The sequence below is a fragment of the Jaculus jaculus genome, chromosome 2 (assembly GCF_020740685.1).
Source record: "Jaculus jaculus isolate mJacJac1 chromosome 2, mJacJac1.mat.Y.cur, whole genome shotgun sequence".
NCBI lineage: Eukaryota > Metazoa > Chordata > Mammalia > Rodentia > Dipodidae > Jaculus > Jaculus jaculus.
In genome coordinates this window covers 17,246,333-17,269,022 of record NC_059103.1, presented here as the reverse complement: position 1 = coordinate 17,269,022, position 22,690 = coordinate 17,246,333, and the positions used below count along the sequence as shown (strand labels likewise).

At 47.4% G+C, this 22,690-nt stretch overlaps 1 protein-coding gene across 6 annotated transcripts in view; it reads right to left on the bottom strand.

Annotated features, from left to right (window-relative positions):
- Positions 1-7,512: 7,512 nt before the first annotated feature.
- Positions 7,513-22,690, bottom strand: part of Auts2 (activator of transcription and developmental regulator AUTS2) — a 1,279,269-nt gene continuing 1,264,091 nt past the window's right edge. For all 6 annotated transcript variants that reach the window (XM_045144589.1, XM_045144590.1, XM_045144585.1 and 3 more), the window contains 5 exons: positions 21,340-21,481; positions 17,051-17,128; positions 15,626-15,709; positions 13,454-13,676; positions 7,513-10,792 (listed from right to left, as the gene is read on the bottom strand). In XM_045144589.1, coding sequence (XP_045000524.1) covers positions 9,508-10,792; positions 13,454-13,676; positions 15,626-15,709; positions 17,051-17,128; positions 21,340-21,481 — 1,812 coding nt within the window. In that variant the 3' untranslated portion in view covers positions 7,513-9,507. The remainder of the gene's footprint in view (positions 10,793-13,453; positions 13,677-15,625; positions 15,710-17,050; positions 17,129-21,339; positions 21,482-22,690) is intronic.

Here is a 22,690-nt window from a genome sequence, read left to right as displayed (position 1 = left end):
CATCAAACTCTAGCTCCAAGTCCAACAACTCTAGCCAATGGCAAGTTTCCAAGTCCAATAATTCTAACAGCTACAAGTCTCTGGAGTTCCAATTCTCCCCTCCAGCTAGGCTACTTACAGTCCTGGAAAACTCCATCCAAGGCAGACAGTTCTCCTTAGCCCTCAATTGAAAGGACAACAGGCAGCAGTTTCACCCAAAGATTTCATTTTTTATATATGCCAAATCCCTGTGCTCACACCAGTCCACTTATATGCAATGCAACCCTGCACGAATTCTCAGAACACGGCCATAACAGCAAACCTCTCACTACTCTCAAACTGTTTTTATCCCAGTCCAGGTGAAGCTCTTTCTCACCCTCATAAGCCAAACCTCACAGTCCATAGTTCTTACTGCATTCAGGTCTTTCAACTTTAACCAGAATAGTCCAATAAGCTATATTTATAGCACTGCAAGGCATCTCTTAGGCCAACATTTCTTCTACATTCCTCTTAAAAATTAGCTCCAAATGGCCAACAGACGAGTTTCTGGCAGCAGTAACACCACTCCTCAGTTCCACTTTACTGTTGTAGTCAGGTTCACATTGCTGGCAGAAAACACCCAACCAAGAGCAGTTTGTGGAAAAGAAAAAAAGGTTCATTTTGGCTTACAGACTCGAGCGGAAGCTCCGTGATGGCAGAAGGTGGATATTACCTCCTCACCAACATCAAGTGGACAATAGCAATAGGAGAGTGTGCTAAACACTGGTAAGGGGAAACTGGCTATAATACCCATAAGCCCGCCCCAACAATATACTGCCTCCACAGGCTTTAATTCCCAAATTGGCATCAGCTGAGGACCTAGCATTTAGAACATCTAAGTTTATGGAGGACACCTGAATCCAACTACCACAGTGGTGCATATCTGTAATCACAGAATTTAAAAAGTGGAGGAAGGATGATCAGGAGTTCAAGGTGATCCTTAGCTACATAGTGAATTTTAAAGACAGTCTGGACTACATAACTCCCTATGTAAAAATAGGCAAAACTTGAAATAAAACTGTGGTCCACAGCTGACAGAAAGCTGGAAGAAGCCATTCTGCATGCAGTTCAATGGTAGAAAGAGAAATCACCAGTGAAGATACTCATCAGTGGACACTGCAAGCCTTATAATTGGCCAGCCAGGCCAAATGAGCTAACAGGTGCAATAGTGGCATGTCTGTTATGGGGGAAATCAACTGCCCTCTAGTTGGACTGGAGGCCTGCTTCATGGGAGGGAATACATCCCTGATACTGAAAGCTTAAAACAGGGGTAGTCATGAGCCCTAGGGATGTAACATCTGCTGTTGTCTGGCCAAATGTATATACTCTGCTTATCAAACTGCCCAGTAAGCACTTCTGTTAATGTTCACACCCTTATATTAATGATACTCTCACTTTTGGTTGAGAATCTTCTCTTTTCAGATGTCAGTGACCTTGGGACAACTCAGAAGGTATCATGGTGATGGAAAGAAATGACTGCAGTGCTCAGTACTGCAATATCTGTATCACACCTTCCAAGGCTCAGGGCCTAATGTGGAAGAGGTGGCGGAAAGAATGTAAGAGCCAAAGGAAGGGCAGGACTCCATACAACATGCTCCCTCCAGATACAAAATAGCCTGGATATCCATGGCCTCACAGTGCTTGATACTACCTTCATAAGATTATCATAAAAGGAGGAAATGATCAAGACATCAAAAGTAAAAGAGAGACTGAACTGATTGAGATGGGGAGGGGTATGATGGAGAGTGGAGTTTCAAAGGGGTAAGTGGGGGGAGGGAGGGTATCACCATGGGGTATTTTTTATAATCATGGAAGTTGTTAATAAAAAAAAATTTAAATAAAAAGAAACTGTGGTCCATGGGCCAAATATGGTTTACTGGCTACTTTTGCTAACATTTTATTACTACTCTGAGGGCTTACATAGTGTCTGTAACAGCTTTCACACAATAGCTGCCTAGGACTGTCTCAATAACACAGTATCAAATACTGTCTGGCGCTTGCAGAAAAGAACCTTTGGTCTAAATGATTAAAAGTGGAATGAGATTTTATTTATTTATTTTTTTAATTTTATTTATTTATATTTATTTATTTATTTATTTACTTATTTATTTATTTAAGAGCGACAGACACAGAGAGAAAGACAGATAGAGGGAGAGAGAGAGAATGAGCGCGCCAGGGCCTCCAGCCTCTGCAAACGAACTCCAGATGTGTGCGCCCCCTTGTGCATCTGGCTAACGTGGGACCTGGGGAACCGAGCCTCGAACCGGGGTCCTTAGGCTTCACAGGCAAGCGCTTAACCGCTAAGCCATCTCTCAGCCCATGAGATTTTATTTTAAGCATGTAAAATTTGAACACATCATCGCTGTATTTTGTATATTTTAAATAATTTTAAATTAAAAGTTTAGATTAGGCCAGGCATGGTGGTGTACACCTTTAATCCCAGCATTCAGGAGGCAGAGGTAAAATGATCGCTGTGAGTTCAAGGCCACCTTGAGACTACATAGTTAATTCCAGGTCAGCCTGCGCTCAAGCTAGACCCTATCTATACCCCCCAAAAAAGGTTTACATTATTTTGCATATTTTAATTATTGTAAAAATTCAAAAGTCATATTCTCTTTCTTTGAGGAGGGGTACTGGAGATTAAATAAATTCAGGGCCTTGCACATGGTAAGCAATATAAATGTGTGTGTGTGTGTGTGTGTGTGTGTGTGTATTTGTAATCCCAGCACTGTGATGGCTGAGTCAGGAGGATTGTAAGTCTGAAGCCTGACAGTACATAGTGAGATTCTCTCAAAAATTAATAACTGCGCATGGTGGCACATGTCTTTAATCCCAGTACTCAGGATGCAGAGGTAGAAGTAGTGCTGTGAGTTCAAACCCAGCCTGAGACTACATAGTGAATTACTGTTCAGCCTGGGCTAGAGTGAGACCCTTTTAAAAAAATAAACCCTCCAAAAATTAATTAACAAGCTATAACTTTTTCTTGGGGGTGCTACAATTGTACCTAGGGCTTCATGAGTGCTAAGCAAGTGCTCTACCACCAAACAGCATCCCTTGGCTGATAACTGATCATTTTCATACAACATTAGTTAAGTCATTTCTTTATTCAATAATACTACTGTGTGTGGAGGCCAGAGGAGCAAGGTGGGCATCCTTCTCTACCTCTCTTCTACGTTACTTCCTGAGACAGTCTTTCATTGAACCGGGAGCTCCCTGTTTTATGGTTAGACTAACTAGTGCACCCTAGAAATCTTTCTGTTGCCATCCTCCTTCTCCTCTGGGCTGGGGTTGCATTTTTTAAAAATATTTTTTTCTTGGGCTGGAGAGATGACTCAGCGGTTAAGGTGCTTGCCTGAAAAGCCCAAGGACTCATGTCCAACTCCCCAGAATCCAGACACACAAGGTGACGCATGTGCAAGGTTGCCCATTCACACAAGGGGGCGCATGCATCTGGAGTTCAATTGCAGTGGCTGGAGGCCCTGGTGCACCAATTCTCTCTCTCTCTCTCTCTCATTAAAAAAAAAAATTAAATAAACAAAATAAATGGTTTTCTTTATTCATGAGAGAGAGAAGAGGCAGATATTCGGAGAGAGAATGAGTGTGCCACTGTAAATGAACTCCAAATGCATGTGCCACCTTGTACATCTGCTTTACATAGGTACTGGGGGAACTGAACCTCAGTCCTTAGGCTTCACAGGCAAGTGCCTTAACCACTGAGCCATCTCTCCAGCCTGGGATCATATTATTTTTATGTGGGTGCTGGGGATTGAACTCGAGTCCTCATGCTTGTGCAGCAAGCACTCTTACCTGCTGAGCTATCTCCCCAGCTGCCTTGTGTGGTCTACTTTCAATTTATTTAGTACTATTTTCCTGCATGAATTCAACTTGGCAAGTGTCTGTGGCACTCTACAACTCCACAGTGGATTGTGCCACAAAATGATGCTTTAATAGTCTTCTGCTCTTTTCTGTCTGCGTATAAATGTGCATGGCACATGCATGTGAGCTTGTATGCATGTATGGTTGTTTATGCACACATAAGAGGCCAGAGGTTGGCACTGGGTATCTTCCTCAATCTCTCCCCATCTTCATGTTTGAGACAAGATTGCTCACTGAACTTAGAACTCACTGCTTCGACCAGACTACCTAGGCAGAGCCTCAGGGATACCCTTGTCTCTGCTCTACCAGTGCTGAGATTAAAGGCATGTGGCCATCACACCTGGCTTTTAGGTGGGTGCTGGGAACCCAAACGGAGGTTGTCATGTTTTTACAGCAAGCTGTTTACCCGCTGAACCATCCATCTCCCAGCTCCTTAATCCTCCTTCTATGCGATGTACGTCTAGAGCATCCCCAGTGACAATGTATTTCCTCTCGTCCATCTTGATTGAGGCAGAAAAAGGATATACGGCTAGAACTGTTGCAAACATCCACCCAAAGTGGTAATTATGGCATCATTATATTCGCTATTTTGCTTGTCATGTACCATTAGAAGGTAACAAGATCACTGTCAGTCAGAGATTCTGGAGATAATTAAAGCATCTATAGGTTAGCAGGAAATCAAATTGGTGCTGGTACCCATCCGTGCTGAGGCTGAGCGTAATTAGAGGGAAAATATGCAGAGGTTGAGTTGAATCAAAGCCCTGGGGATTAAATACCGTGACTAATTTGAGAGGGACTCTTCCATGCTCTGACACTACAGATGGTGACATCAAGATAGGTGTACAGTGAGAGACAGTGAGGATTGCCAGAAATAGCACAGCAAGACACCACTGATGAACATCTGCAATGATGGAGTTTTGCAAAACAGTGTTTAGTGTTGTTTCTGACCCTCTGGTTTTTCTTCATTATTTTCCCTAGTCTGCAAGCCAGGTATTAACATAGAAAATAGTTCTGAGGTCAGGTGTGGTGGCGCATACCTTTAATGGAGGCAGAGGTAAGAGGATTGCTATGAGTTTGAGGTCACCCTGAGACTACATAGTGAATTCCAGGTCAGCCTGGGTTAGAGGGAGACTCTACCCCAACAAATCAAAAAAAAAAAAAAAAAGAATGTGGGTGGTGTCACTGAGGTGGACCTTTGTGCATGAGCAATTGCTGTTCTGACCATTGTTTTGTGTGTGCATGTGTGTAGCACACGCGGTGTGGTGTTTGCACGGATGCGTAGATGTGTGCACCCCTTGTGCGTGCACGAGGCCGGAGGAGAACGTCGCGTGTCTTTCATTGTTCCTCAGCTTGTTTCCTCCTCTTGTTGGTTCTGGAGTTTGCTGTTTTCATCAGCCCCAGTGATTCTTCAACCTCTGCTGCCCACAGGACTGGGGTGACAGGCGTGCATGGCCACACCCAGCTGCTTACGTGAGAGCCGGGGAATAAACTCAGTCTCAGGCCCACATGCTTATGGAGGAAGTGCTGTGAACCTCTGAGACCTCTCTCCAGCTCCCCTTGGAGAGGAGTTTTTGCAGTGCGTGGGGATCAAACCCAAGGCTTTGGGCATGGTAGGCACACCCTCTACCACTGAGCCACATCCTCAGTCCAGCTTTGGGGCTGCCCCATTCACCTCTTGTCAAGTGTCCCCAGGCTCCTCTAGAGGCACAGGAGTCCACAGCACCCCAGCGCAGTGTGTGGGCGTGTGCGTGAGCACACACGTATGTGGGATCGTGTACACGCACATGTGGCCAGAGATCAGTCAGGTGACTTCCTCAGTTGTTCTCCATGTTTTTCTTCGAGACAGGGTCTTGTGCTGAACCTAGAGCTTACCAATTTAGCTAGACTAGTAGCCAGGAACCCCTTGGGGTACTCCTGTCTCCACCTCCCTGGCACTGGGATTACAGGCATGTATCACCACACTTACTCAGCATTTAACATGGGCTCTAGGGATGTAACATGGGTCCTCATGCTGGTGTGGCAAGAATTTTACCCACTGGACCTCTCCCCAGCAGCTGCCCTTCTTTTTCTTTTTTTTTTTTTTTTACTTTTTTGATATATTTTATTTTATTTTATTTTATTTTTTTTTTTAATTTTTATTAACATTTTCCATGATTATAAAATATATCCCATGGTAATTCCCTCCCTCCCCACCCCCACACTTTCCCGTTTGAAATTCCATTCTCCATCATATTACCTCCCCATTACAATCATTGTAATTACATATATACAATATCAACCTATTAAGTATCCTCCTCCCTTCCTTTCTCCACCCTTTATGTCTCCTTTTCAACTTACTGGCCTCTGCTATTAAGTATTTTCATTCTCACACAGAAGCCCAGTCATCTGTAGCTATGCCCTTCTTTTTCTAATTACCCAGCAGGCACCCAGATCATGCTAACCTTGCTGCTGTGGGTATTTTTCTGGCAAGTTACAAAACCCATATCAAACAGACACACCTGATCAGGCCTACACAAGAATTTTTAACCTTTTTTTTTTTTTTTTTTTTTTTTTTTGGTGACCGGCTATGTGGCCAAAGATGACCTTGAATTTATGACCTCAACTCCACCTCCCGCGTGCTGGGATTACAGCTGTTCGCCACCACACATGGTTTATACAGTGCTGGGGATAGAACCCAGGGCTTGGGCTGGAGAAACGGCTTAGCAGTTATAAAGCATTTGCCTGCAAAGCCAAAGGACCCCGGTTCGACTTCCCAGGACCCACGGAATCCAAATGCACAAGGGGGCGCATGCATTGGGAGTGCGTTGCAGTGCCCATAGGCCCTGGTGTGCCCATTCTGTCTCTCCTTCTCTCTGCCTCTTTCTCTCTCTCAAATAAATAAACTTTTAAAAAACAAACAAACAAAAAGAACCCAGGGCTTTGTGCAAGCTAGGCGATCATTCTACTAACTGAGCCTCATCCCCAGAGCCACAGCTGGTTTTTTGACAGGGTTTCCTATGGCTCAGGTTGCTCTTGAAGTCACTTACGTAGCTATTACTTTGAACTTTTTTTTATTTTAATTTCTTTACTTACAAGTGGAGAGAGGAGAAAGAAACAGGTGCATCAGGGTCTCTTGTTGCTGTAAACAAACTCTAGATGCATGCACACGTGGCTTTACGTGGGAACTAGAGAATTGAACCTGGTCCACCAGCCTTTGCAAACAAGTCCCTTTAACCACTAAGCCATCTCCTCAGCCCAATTTTGAACTCCTGATCCTCCTGCCTCCCCCTTCCGCCCCCACCGCCCAGTGCTAGGATTCCAGGCTCACGCCACCACAGTGAATATGGTGCTAGGGATGGAACCCAGGCCTTAGTTCATGCTAGGCTAGGCAAGCACTGTATCTACAGAGCTAGATCTCTTGTTCCCTCCTGTAGGTCTTTTATTTTGCTCAGTACAAAGGGCGGTTGTTAACTAGATTGGGAACCGTGGCTGGCTGCTGTGCTGGGGGACACAGTGCCGCTCTCACCCCTGGGGGGTGCGGAGGAATCAAAGGCCATGCTTTCTTTTCTGAGGGGTGGGGGGTTTCTTGAATTATGGCGACTTCGGATATCCATCTCACACAAAAAGGCGGCAGGAAGCTTGGTTCACATTTTTTAATAACATGGCACAGTTTACGTTACACAAGAAAGCTCCTCCGATGAGACATGCCAAAGATTCTGGTGCTTCCCTTCCCTGTTCACAGAGGGTCCAGAAAGGACTTTATTACATATAGGAGAAACAGGAAAAAGGTCTGTGTAGAACAATCTCTTTACAATACTGAAAGCTACCACTACAGTTCCAGTGTACATATTCCTTGGAAATCTTTTTTTTTTATTTTAGTTGTCTTAAAAAAAAAAAAAAACGAAACAAAACAAAACACTGCACAACGTCTGGTGTTCACAAAATCTGAATTTCACAACTAAACCTTCATTTTACTACTAAAATAGATCTCTCTGCTTTTAGAAACAATTGTCTGTAGTTAACCTTTTTTTTTTCTTTTTTTTTGCAAAAACAGGATAACAACGTCAGATAGCACTTTAATATACTAGAGGACCAAATGGAACTAATTTTATTTCTTACATGGATTTTACAGTCCAGTAGACAAGATATATTGTATTTCTCTGCTAGTAAAGTCATATTCTCTCCAAATATGTAGACAAGAGGCTTAATGTATTATAAAAGTATCATGAAGAGAGACGTTAGATTGATGCGAACTCAAAAAACACACGCACACACAAGAATATTCTGTCAATTTCACCTCGGTCATTCTCGATGGCTCGATGTCTCCGCGAGGTCGACCTGTTTTGTTTCCGGACTTGAATCCTAACCGTAATAAAACGAGTCAAACCGGGAAATGGGTTGTCCCTTAAAATTCGTCGGTTATTGAATACAGTAAAAAAAACAAAAACAACATATCCATCATCTGAGAAAACTGTACGCTTTCTTTCAGGATCTGTTTGGGTGTTGTTCAATTGCATTACAGAACGAGGAAGTGTGTACAGCGTATGGACTATGACACACTTAAAGAAAAAAAAAGGCATGTTTCCCACTCGAAGTGTGTGCGTGATCATGGGATCAAGGGTAACCGTGCTTGATACTGGCAGACACCATCTACCTGACCCTTGATTTTGACATCTGACAAGTGCCACCTTCTCCAGGCAAAGCTGCCCAGGTTCTTAGCTGCCTTCCTGGGCTTTCATTTTCCCTATCTCCCCTCTGCCCCCCTCCCAGGAAGCCCAACTTCAAATGCAGCCACATCAGATGCAGAGTTCTAGTCTGGGGTCTGATTTGCAAAAATAAGTGTTTTTTTTTTTCTCCTCTCCATTTGTTTAAAAAAAAAAAAAGGTGGGGGACAAGCAAGGAAAACAGTCCTATCACGTAAGCGCTTTTTCAGGGAAAATATGACCTTGAGTATGTTGTAGATGGATTTGAGAAGGCTCCTTTGAGTCGGGCGGGCTTTCATGAAAAGCCCTAACATTCATTGCATAGTTGAGGGGGTTTAGCGGATGGGAACGTGGCCTTGGCGGGCTGTGTTCACTGATAATAGGTTTGCAACAGCACATTTTAAGAAGTATTAATGTATTATGTTACTTCATCTTTATTTACATTTGTACAAAGTAAAGCTTTCTTCTTATCTTTTGCATATATGAACCGTCAGCTCACGAAGCAATCTCTTTTTACACACTATGTACACACCTCCTCCTCAGAAAGAGCTCTGCCTGATGGATGCGACCCCGCCACCCCAACCCCGCATCATCCTCAAATCAGTGTATGTTGTCATCTTACTGTTTTGGTTCAAATCAAAAGGTGTGATACAAGGCGGGGGGGAAAAAAGTGTAAGGAAACATGAAAACATATAGAGGGCTTGCCTAAAAGATCTGAAAAAATTTCAACAAATAATATACAAAAAAAAATTTTCAAAATCTGCATGGATTATATACATTGTCTTTTTTTTTTTTAAACAGGGGAAGAGGTGGGGCTTGGCATCCCCCTGTCCGTGGGGTGCAGGAGGTGTCTCTGGAGTCTTGCGGGGCTGGGGGGGGGGAGTGTCCCTCGAGGTTGGGTCCTTCACCCCTCCCCTTGCACCCTCCTGACTTATCGGGCTTCAATGTCCTTGAGTGTATGGGACGGTGGCCTCTCCCGGATGTCAGCTGACAGAGGCGTAGTCCTCCGTGGGGAGCCCGGGCGGCCCCCCAACGTGGAGATGAGTGGGGGCGGGGCGCTGAGCGCTGCGGTGGGCGGGGTCTTGTTGAGCAGTCCGTTCTGGTGGCCCGCCGTGGGGCTGATGCGCGGGTAGTGCATGCTGGGCAGGCCTGGCGTGAGCAGGCCCGGGTGCGGGAGGTGGCCGTCCAGGGACGAGGGGTGCACGGGGTGCAACCGTGGGTGCTCGTAGTCCTCCCGGAGCACGTGCAGCCGCTCGCGCTCCTCCAGGTGTGCGCCGCGCTCGTGCTCCCGCCGTGGGTCCACGGCCAGCGGGTGGTGGTGGTGATGGTGGTGGTGGTTGTAATCGTGGGGTTCCCTGTCCCGGAAGGAGCGGTCGGCTTCGTACAGCCGGGGTGTGGAGAGTCGGTGCAGAGGGTCATTCCTCAGCAGGAAGTCCCTGCCCAGAGGGTCCCTGCGGTGCATATCCAAGTCACGATAGGGGTCCCTCAAGGGGTCCCTCATAGGGTCCCAGTGGAAAGAGGGGTACGGGAAACGCTCTCCCCCGGGGATGGGGCTGAGGCCCATGAACGGTGTCATCATCCGTGTCCTGTCCAGAGAGCTGATGCTATTCATGGCGTGGATGCCCGCCACGCCCACCGTCATGGGCATGGATGCCAGGGGCCCCGGGTGCACGGCGGCGGCGCTGGCCGAGGAGCTGGGCGGAGGCGCCTCCGAGGTCCGGTGGGCCGGCGCGGCCTCGGCCGGCAGATCGTGCTCTTCTCTGCGCTCTTCCTTCACTTTGACCTCGGAGTTCTTCCTGGGGTTCTCGTAGGCCGGCTCGCCTTTGCGTGGCTCGGCCTCCCGGCTGGAGGTACTGTTGGGCCTGGCGCTGTCCACGCCCGGGGTCCGCGCATAGGGCGACGGCACCCGAGCCAGCTGTTTGGGCTCCTCGCCTGCAGCGCGGCCCTCGTGCCCGTGCCCATCCCTCTCGGGCAGGTGGCCTTCCTTGGCCTTGTTGTGCTCTTCGGCGGTCATGTCCTTTCGGGGTTCCAAGTGGTCTCTCTCCCTCTCTTTGGGTTTGTCTTTCTCGCGAGCCTCAGTGTTCAGGTGACCCCTGGTCGTCGTGGTGGGCGTCGTGTTCGTAGGTTCGGTGGAGCCGCGGTTATGGCCCAGGGCGCTCACCGGGAGGGTAGGTGCTGGGGAGGGATGGCTAGAGTGTCTTTTCTCCACGCTTTCCCTGCACGGGGCGAGAGGGAGAGACATGAAATGGGCTTGGCCCGCCAGGCAAAGGGCCGTCAATGAAATGGTGGTGTGAGCAGGCCAGGGCGGGTGGTGAGGCTCCCTGGGTGACCGAGGCAGTGGGCAGTCCCAGCCACCCAATGCTCTCAAACTAGATTCTCCTGGGGTGAAGGCCTGAGGTGGAGGGTGAGTGGGGAGAGCTCGGGGGGGGGGGGGACAACATCGTTCTGTCTGTACTTGAGGCCGCTGGCCTCCATGGAACTCAGGAAGGAGAAGCTAACTGGACAGTCAGTGTGGACCTAGGTGGTCCGCTCATGAACGCAAGACACCACACCTGCCCAAATGCTCACAAGCATCTGAGTGAAGAATGTGTCCTAAGAACATGAAGACAAAACAGGACTTTTCTTCCGATTAGACACAAAGCCAGGTGGAGGAAGAGTCTCGGGTAAAAACTAGGGAAGTTCTTCTGCTGCTGTCTCTCAGAACAAAGACCCAGTTTCACAGCAAAGAATCCGGGAACAGAAAGGAGCTCTGGGATGTGGAGCCTCAAAGGCAAGCGGAGCTCAAGGGAAAGAAAGAAAGCCCAAGTCTGCTCGGTGGCTGGATGCAAGGCAAGGCAGGGTCAGAAGCAAGGCCATGAACACAAATCCTCCCGGGGGGGAAAGGAGAGCCGCTTCTGAGAGCGTCCACACACGGGCCTGTGGACGGAAAACTTGAGGGCACCTGTCTTGGATGGGGACTTGGTAAGGACTTCAGGAAAAGCAGGATGATGACAGAATGACATTGAGGTGAAACCTGGAGAGGTACAAAGAAGAATGAGGCTCAAGTCTCAGGACAGACCTTGGGCAAAAGGGAGGGGAGGCAAGAAGCAGAGGAACTGGAAGGGTGAGCAGACCCTGTGGCCACGGGGGAGGGGGGCGCTAGGGAAGTCTCCCTACAGATCGGGTTTCCTGTTAACATGCAAAGGCTGATGAGAATCACTGGAAAGGGAAGACTAGAAGCAGAGGATCTTTTATTAAGTTTGTGGTCTTCAGTCTAAGAGGCCATTTTTTACTCCATTAAGAAAAACACGAGTTGGTTTTATGGCCATGTTATATCTAATCCAATCCCCAACAGGTTATCCAGGAAGTTCAGGGTCTAGAGTGGGTGAGCAAGACTCACTTTACAGAGCTGAATGCATCCCTCCTCTTGGTTGAGAGACTTTTTTTTTTATCATAACTGCCTTGAAAGAAAATTTGTATAGCACAAACACCTACAAATCTCACAGAGCCTGCAAAGTTGACTTTTTTAAAATCACTAACACACACACATACACACTATATACACAATAAAGAAAAAAAACAAAGTTTTGAATCAAAGTCAAACCCAAAACACTGAAAATAACTTATCCTTAAGATTATTTTTTAGCCCAGTATATGTTCATTCAGAACAAAATCAGTCTAAAGAAAGAAAAAGAAAAAAGAAAAAGATACTTTGCCAAGTGTCTTATGATAGTCTTCAGAAAAAAAAAAAATGTTGTTTCTTCTGTTTTGCTATCCGTGTGTGTGTGTGTGTGTGTGTGTGTGTGTGTGTACAGCGTTGGTGTGGTATGGTGCATGCATGTGTGTATGCAGATGTGTGTCCCTTGTGCATATGTGTGTAGAGACCAGAAAACATCAAGTGTCTTCTGACACTCATCCGTGTGTTTCCTGGAGACACAGTCTCTCACTGAACCCAGAAGTGCTCTGTTCGGTCCGACTACCTCACCATGAGCCCCAGCGATTCCTTGGCCTCTGTTCCCCACAGAGCTGGGAGTTACAGACGTGTGTGGCCATGCCTAGCTTTTCATGTAAATGCTGGGGAATTGAGCTCAAGGTGGACCAGGCCCTCACGATTGCTCAGAAAGTGTTCTTACCCGCTGAGCCATCTCCCTAGCTTCTACGCTGCTTTCCTAGTTTAACATAGGTTAAACTCTCACAGGTTAATGAGTACACAGACAACAAGGCTTTACAAAATTACTTATTCTCTTGCAAAACCAAACACAAACCAAGCCTTTTTTTTGTTTGTTTGTTTGTCGACGTTTCTCTAAAATTAGTTAAAAGGAAAAAAAAAATTGTACTGGTCATCTGTGAGCCCCAGGGTAGGCGTTTGAACAAAACTTGAAAAAAAAATACGATGAGGCAATGCGCAAACATGACGTTCTAGGTGAACAGAAAGAGAGCGAGAAAAGAGAGAGAGAAGCCTGTGGGTGATCGGATGGACTACACGAACTCGAAAGCAAATATGGTATTGATTCATGCTGTGTGTGTCTGATCCAAAGCTCTACTTGTGCTGGCCTCTAGAGGAAGATTTCTACCTGGATGTGTTAAGGCTCGGGGGGCTGGGGTGGGGTGGAGTGGAGGGGGGGGGGATTCTGGTGGCCAATATGTATCACTATTTCTGAGATGGGCAACTTGCACTACACTCTGGATAGGACCGTAGTCATTATCTGTTAGCATGTGCCAGAGAGTGCTAGCCTGGGGCCGAGAGAGTCTCTGGTGGTGACTGGGAAGGGCGTGGGCTACAGGGGACTGAAGGCTGAGGCTGGGCCTGGAGAGGGCGGTGGCCGGTTCCATTGGTACATGGGCCAGAGGGGGCTCCCCCAGTGGGACTCGAGAGCGTTTTTTTTTTCTTTCCGTACCTTTCTTTGTCATCTTTACTAACGGATGAGTCTCGTTTATCTACATCTCTATCTCTGTCATGGGCTGCAGCGGACGCGCTGCGCTCCAGTTCCCCGGGCTTCAGCCAGGGCGGAGGGGTCGGGAACGATGGAGGTGTTCGATGCAGCCGGTTCCAGGGTTCGTGAGGGTTGCTAAAGTTCTGCATACTGGGGCCATCCTTGTGGCCGAACATTGAGTTGGGTGCTGAAATGGTGAAGTGGAGAACAAAAAGGTTTAAGAGAAATTATATAAATCTGCCGTAATGAAGGTACTTACCAAAAAACTCTTAACAGCATTCAGAGTTAAAATGAATACATATTATTGGGAGCTGGAAAAGGAAAGGAGATTAACACATTCATTAGAGGAAATTTTGTCCTACACTGGAGAGGTAGCTCACAACTTTTTTCTTTTTTTTAAGGAAAAAAAAATTAAATGAAAAGTAAAAGTGAGGAAAGAGCAGATTAAAAATGAAAGGGACCTAAGAGGCATGTAGGTCACCTCAGCAAACATGTGGGACATGCAGAAGTTCTAGGCATGCGGGAGGGGAATCAGGATGACCTGAGAGGTTAATAACTCAGTAGAATTCACAAATCCTCTCCACATCAGTCTGCCCACTGCTGCTCCTTCTATCATTACCAAGTTTTAAAAAAAAAATGTGTCTTGCCTGGTGTGGTGGCACACGCCTTTAATCCCAGCACTCAATAGGCAGAGGTAGGAGGATCGTCGTGAGTTCGAGGCCACCCTGAGACTACAGAGTGAATTCCAGGTCAGCCTGGGCTAGAGCGAGACCCTACCTCAAAACAAAACAAAAAAAAAAGTGTCAAAAAGACCACACAGGACCATGACCTGAATAGATGCAAGGTTCCTATACTGAAAAAAAAAAATTCTTTAATTTAGTCTCATGTAGCCCAGGTTGGCCTTGACCTCCTGATCTGCCCTGCCTCTATTTCCTAAGTGCTGGGATTTGGGTGTGTACCCACATACCTAGTTCCAATGTTGTGCTTGCGTGTGTGTGTGAGTGTAGGTGTGCATATGTGGGCCCCCACCATCCATCTTATCTGAGGCAGGGTCTCTGGCTAATCACTGCTGACTTCTCTAGACTAGCAGACCCATGCGCGTCTGGGTCAATCTGTCTCTGCCTCCCTTCTCACTGGTAGGCATGATCCAGCTTCTTGTGTTCTTAGGATCCAAACTCAGGTATTCATGCTTGCATGGCAAGCACTTTATCCAAGCAACACCACCACCAACAACAAAAGCAGCCACATATTTGGTGACTAAATAATGTCAAGAACAGGAAAAGGAGTTGCACGTCTTTAACTCTCTTCCTACTCAGTGAACTTTCTACAAATTGGAAGTGATATGGTTCTACCAGATCATGGAGCATAAAATGTTGCATCCTCTCTTTCTCCCTGTCTCTCATCTTATTGAGTCTGGATCTCACTCTGTAATCCAGTCTCAAGTAGAACTCAGAGCAATCCTCCTGCCTCAGCCTCCTAAGTGTTGGGGTGACAGGTATGCATACCACCACCTGTGGCTCTGACAGCTCTTGATAATCCTGGTTGGAAATGTTTTTTGCTGCTGCTCCTCGTTCTCTGTCTCTCTTTTTTCCCCCAAACCCACCGATGTCAAAGGCAAGATAAAATTGTCTTAAAAAATTTAAATTTATTTTCAATTTTTTTCTCCTAACTTGTACCCACAGTAAACTTCCTATAGTCTCAATACACTGTCATTCCTGATGCTCGGTAACATACATCAACAGTGAACTCTCCTTTCAAGAGTGGTTTTACACACATACACATAACCTACTCATTGTACCTACTTTTGCAATGATCTAACCTACCTTCGGTTTTCCTTTTTTTGTGAGGGGTGGTGCTGGGGATGAAACCCAGGGTCTCCCACGTGCTGGGCAGGTGCCCTACTGCTGAGCTATGCCCTCAGTTCCTCACTGGAGGGATTCTAGGCAAGTGCTTTACTTCTGAGCATAGCCATAGGCCCACTGGGGGATTCTAGGCTAGTACTGAACTACCAGTGACCCATATCCCAAGTCCAAATCAGTTTTCTAAAAGTAGAGTTTCTCGTTTTCTAGAAAGGTCTTCAGACATACAGGTCAGAGAAGTAGTCAAAGGCAGCTATAAAACGTTAGCGGTACTCACTAACTGAAGGGTTGCCAAGTCCCCCGAAGGCATTGCCGCCAACCGCTGCCAGGCCCGTGAACGTAGACGGCCGATTGAAAGGCTCTGCGGATGAGAATGGGGAAGGAAGAGGTGGTCAGGGACTCTCCTGGGTGAGGAAAATGGGCTTCCTGGGAGCTGGGAAAGCGATGCGGGTCCTTGTCTTCTTTACACAGGCTCCCATAGCAGACTGGGTGAAGGTTTAGTTACACTTGGATGTTGGCACTGAGTTAAGGAGTCATGAGGACCCCTTGTCCAGGATGGGTCAGTCTGGATCTTTCCTCCTTTGCAGAGGGGGTGGGGTAAGGACAGCTCTTGTTCTCAGCCACCTTTCTGCCTTGGCTGCCGGCCTCCAGAAGTTCACCCTTCCTTCCTTCCTTCCTTTCCCCTTCCCTCCCTCTCTCTCCCCATCTCTCCCTCCTTTCTTCACTCTCTTTCTTTCGTGTATGTGGTGTATGTGCGTATGGAAACCAGATGACCTAAGAGTTAGCCTCAGGAGCACCGTCCTCCACCTGTCCTCCACCTTTGTTTACAAACAGGGTGTCATTATCCTGAGCTCACTAAGTACGCATGACTGTCTGGTCAGTGAGCTCCAGGGATCCCCCTGTCGTTGCCTCTCCCCTAGGTAGGTACTTACACATCTGGCATTCTCACACAGGTCGTGGAGATTGAACTCAGGCCTCACGCTTCAGGAGTCAGGCGTTCCTCTACGCACTGAGTTACATACCTAGCTCCCTGCCCCTTTTGAGCCAAGGTCTCATGTAGTTCAGACTGCCTTCAAACTCACCATCTAGCCAAGGCTGGACTTGACCTCCTGATCCCTCTCCCTTGACTCCCCCTTCTGAGTCCTGGCATGACAGGTGTGTGGGCACACAAATAAGACAAAGCAAATCTCAGTGATGAAATTCTAATTTATCTACCTACCTACCTACCTATGTCCTTGCTGTAGATGCCATTATCTGGGTCTGCCTGCATACCTTCTGGAAATATCAAATGGGGAGGCCACCTACAAAGCATAACCCTTTCCCAGGCAGTCATCAATAGCGAAGTGCCGTGTGTCTACACAACACCCGTCTTGTCTGTCTTTCTACCTCCCGAGGTGTCCTTCAGTGGACAGTGAGATTTCACTGTCTTTCTACCATGGCTAGGAAGACCCTGTCTTGAACTTGGATTCTCTGAGTGCCCAAGGAATGGCCCTCTCCCTGACACTGCACTCAAGGATGTACTGCGGGGTGAGGTGTGGATAGTGCTGAAATCTCAAAGACGAGGCGGTGAGGGATGCAAGGGTACGCAACATGGCTGCTTCCCCCTCCCCAAACCTCCGGTGAGGGCGGCGAGGACAGCATTCCGCGGAGGACGGGGATGGCTGGGGCGCCGTGACTGAGGTGGCGTCACGGGGCAACTCACCTAGGTGGGCGGCAGGGTTGAGGAAGTTGCTGTGGTGGGGAGGGGGCCCAAAAGGGGTCCCGGTAGGGTGTGCAGCACCTGCGAATCCAAACAAACAAAACCAGGTCTTAGGAAGAGCACACGTCTAGAATTCAACTAACTCCAAACTTGTTTGAAAGCCTGGAAGAAAAGATGTTGAAGTACGGGCGAAGTTCGCCAGCCACCCCTCCGCTTCCCACAGGTGCCACTTTGTGTATCTGACTTATGTGGGTTCCTGGGGAATCGAACATGGTTCTGTAGGCTTCACAGGCAAGCACCTTAACTGCTAAGCCATCTCTCCAGCCCTCCACCTTATTTTTCGAGACAGGGATTTTTTTTCTGAACAAGGAGACCATACGTTTGGATAGACTAGCTAGCTAGTAAGCCCTGGGAATCCTCCTGTCTCTGCCTCCCCAGTGCTCGAATTACAGGTGCACCATGGTGCCCAGCATTTTTTTTTGGGGGGGGGTGGGTGTTGGGAAGCAGTTATTTTATCCACTGATCCATCTCCCTAGCCCCATGCCTATGTTTGAACACCAGAAATCTTATAACTTGACTCTACATACCTGCCAAGAACCCAGGGTCTAATTTACCTTCTCCCTTTGCTTTTCTGCTTTGTATTAGGCCTATAATGCATTTCTTTAAAACACCTGGGTTATTTTCCTGAAAGAGGATGACAAAGAAGGATGGAGTGAGAGGAGCAGCATGCGTGTGTGCGTGTGGATTGGGCAAGGTCAATACTTCTAAAGCGCAGGGGCGGGCTGGAGAGATGGCTTAGCAGTTAAGCGCTTGCCTGTGAAGCCTAAGGACCCCGGTTCGAGGCTCGGTTCCCCAAGTCCCACGTTAGCCAGATGCACAAGGGGGCGCACGCGTCTGGAGTTCATTTGCAGAGGCTGGAAGCCCTGGTGCACCCATTCTCTCTCTCTCCCTCTATCTGTCTTTCTCTCTGTATCTGTCGCTCTCAAATAAATAAATAAATAAAATTAAAAAAAAAATAAAGCGCAGGGGCATCACATGTGTTAATGCATTGTTCCTAGCAGGGAAGGAGCTCTGAGGAGGCAGGCGCTGCTTCCCTGCTTTGACAAGGTTATCTGAAGAAGGCTCCGGGTTTATTCCATGTAAGATGGAACTGGCTGAATTTAACAAGTATGGAGAGGTTAAATGTCAGTTCAAAGTTCCGCCAAATAACCATTTGGAACGAAATCCAATACTGCTAAAAAGATTACCTTCCAGAACAGAAGTATATGCAGAGTCTGGGAATCACAGATTACTAACATTTCATAACATGCCCTTGCACTTGGCCTGAGCTCCCACCAACAAATGCAAATTCCTTCAGGAAAACAGATCAGATGTAGGAGGGCTGTACCCTGCTACTCTCTGTTGACTGGATTTATCTTTTAAGCCTGGTGGGTCCCTGGTCCACAGGGGCATTGTCGGCCTGAGTGTGTTTAGTAAGCCTTAGAGCATATAGGGGAAACATTAGTCACAGTCACAGCATCTCAGGATTCAAAGGCACCAGAGGGGTTGTCCATCTGATCTGCCCAGTCCTGCAAGGGGCTGGGAAGTGTCAAACACAATTTCCGATCCCCATAAAGTGAATGGTATTCCACAGCATTCACTAAGCATTACCAATGTGGCCAGATAAATAAAATTCTGGCCACATACTGTCTGTGTAGTACAAGCTAATTAATGCTTCCATGAAGACCAGAGCTCCTTGGCCCGAGGCCCCTGGGGATACCCAGTTCCGGAGTGACTGAAACAAAAGAAGCCAATTTATACACTTGGTTCCAGTGAAAACCAGGGGGAAATCTATTTGTCTGCACAATTTGCTCTTCGTGTAGCCCTGTACCAGAGCTAGCAGCCACGACAGCAGAGGATTCAAACATGTCCCTGTCAGAAGTGAGAGGCAGACCCGAGACCTCAGCAACTGCGTGGCTCCCTGGATTTGGCCGCAAAGCCTGTCTTAATGATTTCATGCAATGTGGCTATTTCTCTCTTCCACAGTGGGGGGTTGGGGGGGTGTTGGTCTAACAAAAATAAGCCTTGGATCAGAAGTTGGAGAGGCAGCAAGCAGGATGGGTTGAGCATGTGTACCCTGAGGGTCAGAATTGGTGGGTTCCTTCACTATCTATGTCCAGAAGGATATATAAATTCTACTTAGAAGGATACATTTTACTTACACGGCAGGTATGAAGTCAAGGAGCTCCGTATTACTAGAACAAGCCCAGTGCCATCATTTTCAAGCACTGAGTGTGGTTCCATGGCCGGGAACAGTGCTCTAGAATGGGCTGGGCATGTGGCTCAGTGGGTAGGGTGCTTGCCCAGCATGCACAAAACCCCAGGTTCCATGCCCAGCACTACATAAATGGGCATAGTGGCACACACCTGTAATTCTAGTACCGGGGATGTGGAGACATGAGGATCAGGAGTTCAAGGTCATCCTTGGTTATAGAGAGAGTCTGAGGCTAGTAGGTGAAAGCCTGTCCCTCACCACCCCAATAAAAAAGACTAAATAGTTAACCACCACTGATACCAACAGAATTCAAAGATGCTACATTCCGTGTGGCCTTGAATTTGCTACAGCTAGATGATTTTGAACCTTAGGTCCCCTCACCACCACATCCCGAGTGTCAGGATGACGGACATCCCGCCACCACACCTGGTGACTCTGCCTTGCAGGGAATGGAACCCAGGGCCGCGTGCGTGTTAGGCAAGCACTCTGCCCTGCCCGCTGTGCTACATTCCCGTCCCTGTTTGCTTTGGGCCTTTTCTGTTTGTTTCTGAAGCAGGGTCTCACTCTAGCCCAGGCAGACCTGGAACTCACTCTGTAGCCCCAGGTTTCCCTCAAACTCATGGCTACTCTCCTTCCTCAGGCTCCCTAGCGCTGGGATTAAAGGCCTGTGTCGCCATGCCTGGCTTCTGTTTTTTTTTTTTTGTTGTTGTTGTTTGTTTGTTTGTTTATTTGTTTTGAGACAAGGGGTAGAACTTACCATGTAGCCCAAGCTGGCCTTGAACTATCAGCAATACTCTTGCCTCTGCCTCCTGAGTGCCGGGGTGATAGGTGTGTGTACCACTATGCACGGCTAAGCTATATGAACTGCATATGTATGTGTGGCATGGTTTCTGTGCATGTGTGTATGCATGCCCATATTTGGGTGGGCACATGTGTGTGGGAGTGTGTGTGTGTGTGTGTGTGTATGCACATGTGCATGTGGATAGGGAGGGCAGAGGGTGATGTCTGGTGTCTTCATTGCTCTCATTTTTTATTTTTGTTTTTAATTTTAGAGAGAGAGAGTGAATAGACGCACCAGCACCTCAGCCACTGAAATCAATCTCCAATGCTTGCGCCACCTAGTGGACGTATGCAACCTTGCGTTTGTCTCACCTTTGTGCATCTGGCTTATGTGGGATCTGGAGAGTCAAACATGGGCCCTTAGGCTTCACAGTCAAGTGCCTTAACCACTAAGCCATCTCTCCAACCCTCACTTTTTTTGTTTGTCTGTTCTGAGGTGGGGTCTCGCTCTAGCCCTCACTGACCTGGAATTCACTCTGTAGTCTTAGGGTGGCCTTGAATTCATGGTGATCCTTCCACTTTTGCTTCCCCAGCTGCTCTCATTTTTATTTACTGAGTCAGGGTCTCTCACTCATGCTCAGAGGTCACCCACTAGGCTAGACTAGGTTTGCTTCAAGGAGCCCATTTCTATCCCCCAAATGCTGGGATTACAGACAGGACTTTACGTCTGCCCACCTGATGTTTACCTGAGTGCTGGGAATCTGAACTCAGGTCCTCACGGTTGTATGGCACAGCTTGATTCACAGAACCATCTCCCCAACCCCTAAACATTTATATATCCTCTGACACTCCACACTCAGTATGACTGTCACAGTGCAGGGACAATAAGTCTCTGTGGGCACCTAGAGTGAGGTCAAGGCATCCTTATACAATAATTCCTGGCATTATTTCCATGCGATTCACCTTTGTAAGTGTTCAGATCTTTCTCAATACCTTCTAAGTGAGTTCTATCGGCTTAATACAGAAATAAATGGCAATCAGGCGCAATGGGAGTTCCCTAAGGGAAAGGTGACATTTCCTTCCTTGCTGGAGGAAGCAGGGCCCATCTCCCCTGCCACGTGGTCATGCTGCTTTATGAGCTGGCATAAACTGTATTAGTTCAGATACTTAGTGAGCAGGGGCAGGGAACCCAAACATCACTTATGTAGGGACCTGAGAGCGGCAGTCTTAGATCTCCACCTCCATGCCCCAAACTCACCAGCGGCAGAGAACAAAGTAGAAGGCCTTGCCAGGTCATGGGGGTGATGGATGGCTCCAAAGAGACTGGGGCCTGGAGGACGGCTCAGGAACTCAGGTTTCAACCCGAAGTCCAGCTTGTGTGGGTCTGACTGCATCTGTTTCTACAGCACCAAGAGGAAGGAGAGAAGATGGTCATGAGACAGACAGCAGACAACAAAGGAATTGATGAACAGTCCGAGATGGGAGGGGCCAATCCTGCGAAGCACATACTTGGGCTCTGTGCCTAAGAAGAATGGGCGCACCAGAGCCTCCAGCCACTGAAAACAAACTCCAGTCGCATGTACCACCTTGTGCATCTGGCTTATGAGGGTCCTAGGGAATTGAACCGAGGTCCTTTGCAAGCAAGCGCCTTAACCACTAAGCCATCTCTCCAGCACCCCACCTCTGCTTTTTTTTTTTTTTTAGTGTGGTGCTTAGGATTAAATCCAGTGCATCATATATGCTACTAAGCAAGCACTCTCCCAACTGAGATATATCTGTAGCTATTTGGGTTTTTTTTTCTTTTTTGAGACAGGATCTTGGGTGGTTCAGGATGGCCTTGAACTCACTATGTAGCTGAGGGTCACCTCATAATCCTGCTGCCTTAGGCTCTGGAGTGCTGGGATTTTAGGCATGTACCACCATGCCTGGCTGAAAGTTTTTAAATGATAGCATTTTACAGCTGGTTTTATGAGGAAGTCTGCATGAGTCATCTGCCGTGTAAATTAATTGTTTTTTAATGACTATTTGCCATATTCTAATAGACCATAGCACATTAGTAACTGAACATTATAGGAAAATATTTGCAGGCCTGCACACTAATTTCCAAATGATCACTGTTGTATAATTAAAAAAAAAAAAGCCAGATGTAGTGGCACATGCCTTTAATCCCAGCACTCAGGAGGCAGAGGTAGGAGGATCGCCACCCTGAGACTACATAGTGAATTCCAGGTCAGTCTGGACTAGAGTGAGACCCTACCTCAAAAAAACAAAATCAAACAAACAAAGACTGAGGAGATGGTTCAGTGTGTGAAGAGCTTGTTCAAGCCTGGAGACCTGAGTTCAGATCCCCAGAACCCATGTAAAATGCTGGGTGTGGTGGAGTGCACCTGTAATCCCAGCACTGGGAAGACAGAGACAGGGAATCTCTGGGACTCACTGGTTAGCTAGTCTAGCCAAACTGGTGAGATGTAGGTTCATTGAGAGACACTGTTTCAAAAACTATGGTGGGAAGTGACTGAGGGAGACACTTGACATCAATTTCTAGTTACACACATGCGTTCATAGACATATGAACGTGCACATGTGCGTGCGCACGCGTGCACACACAC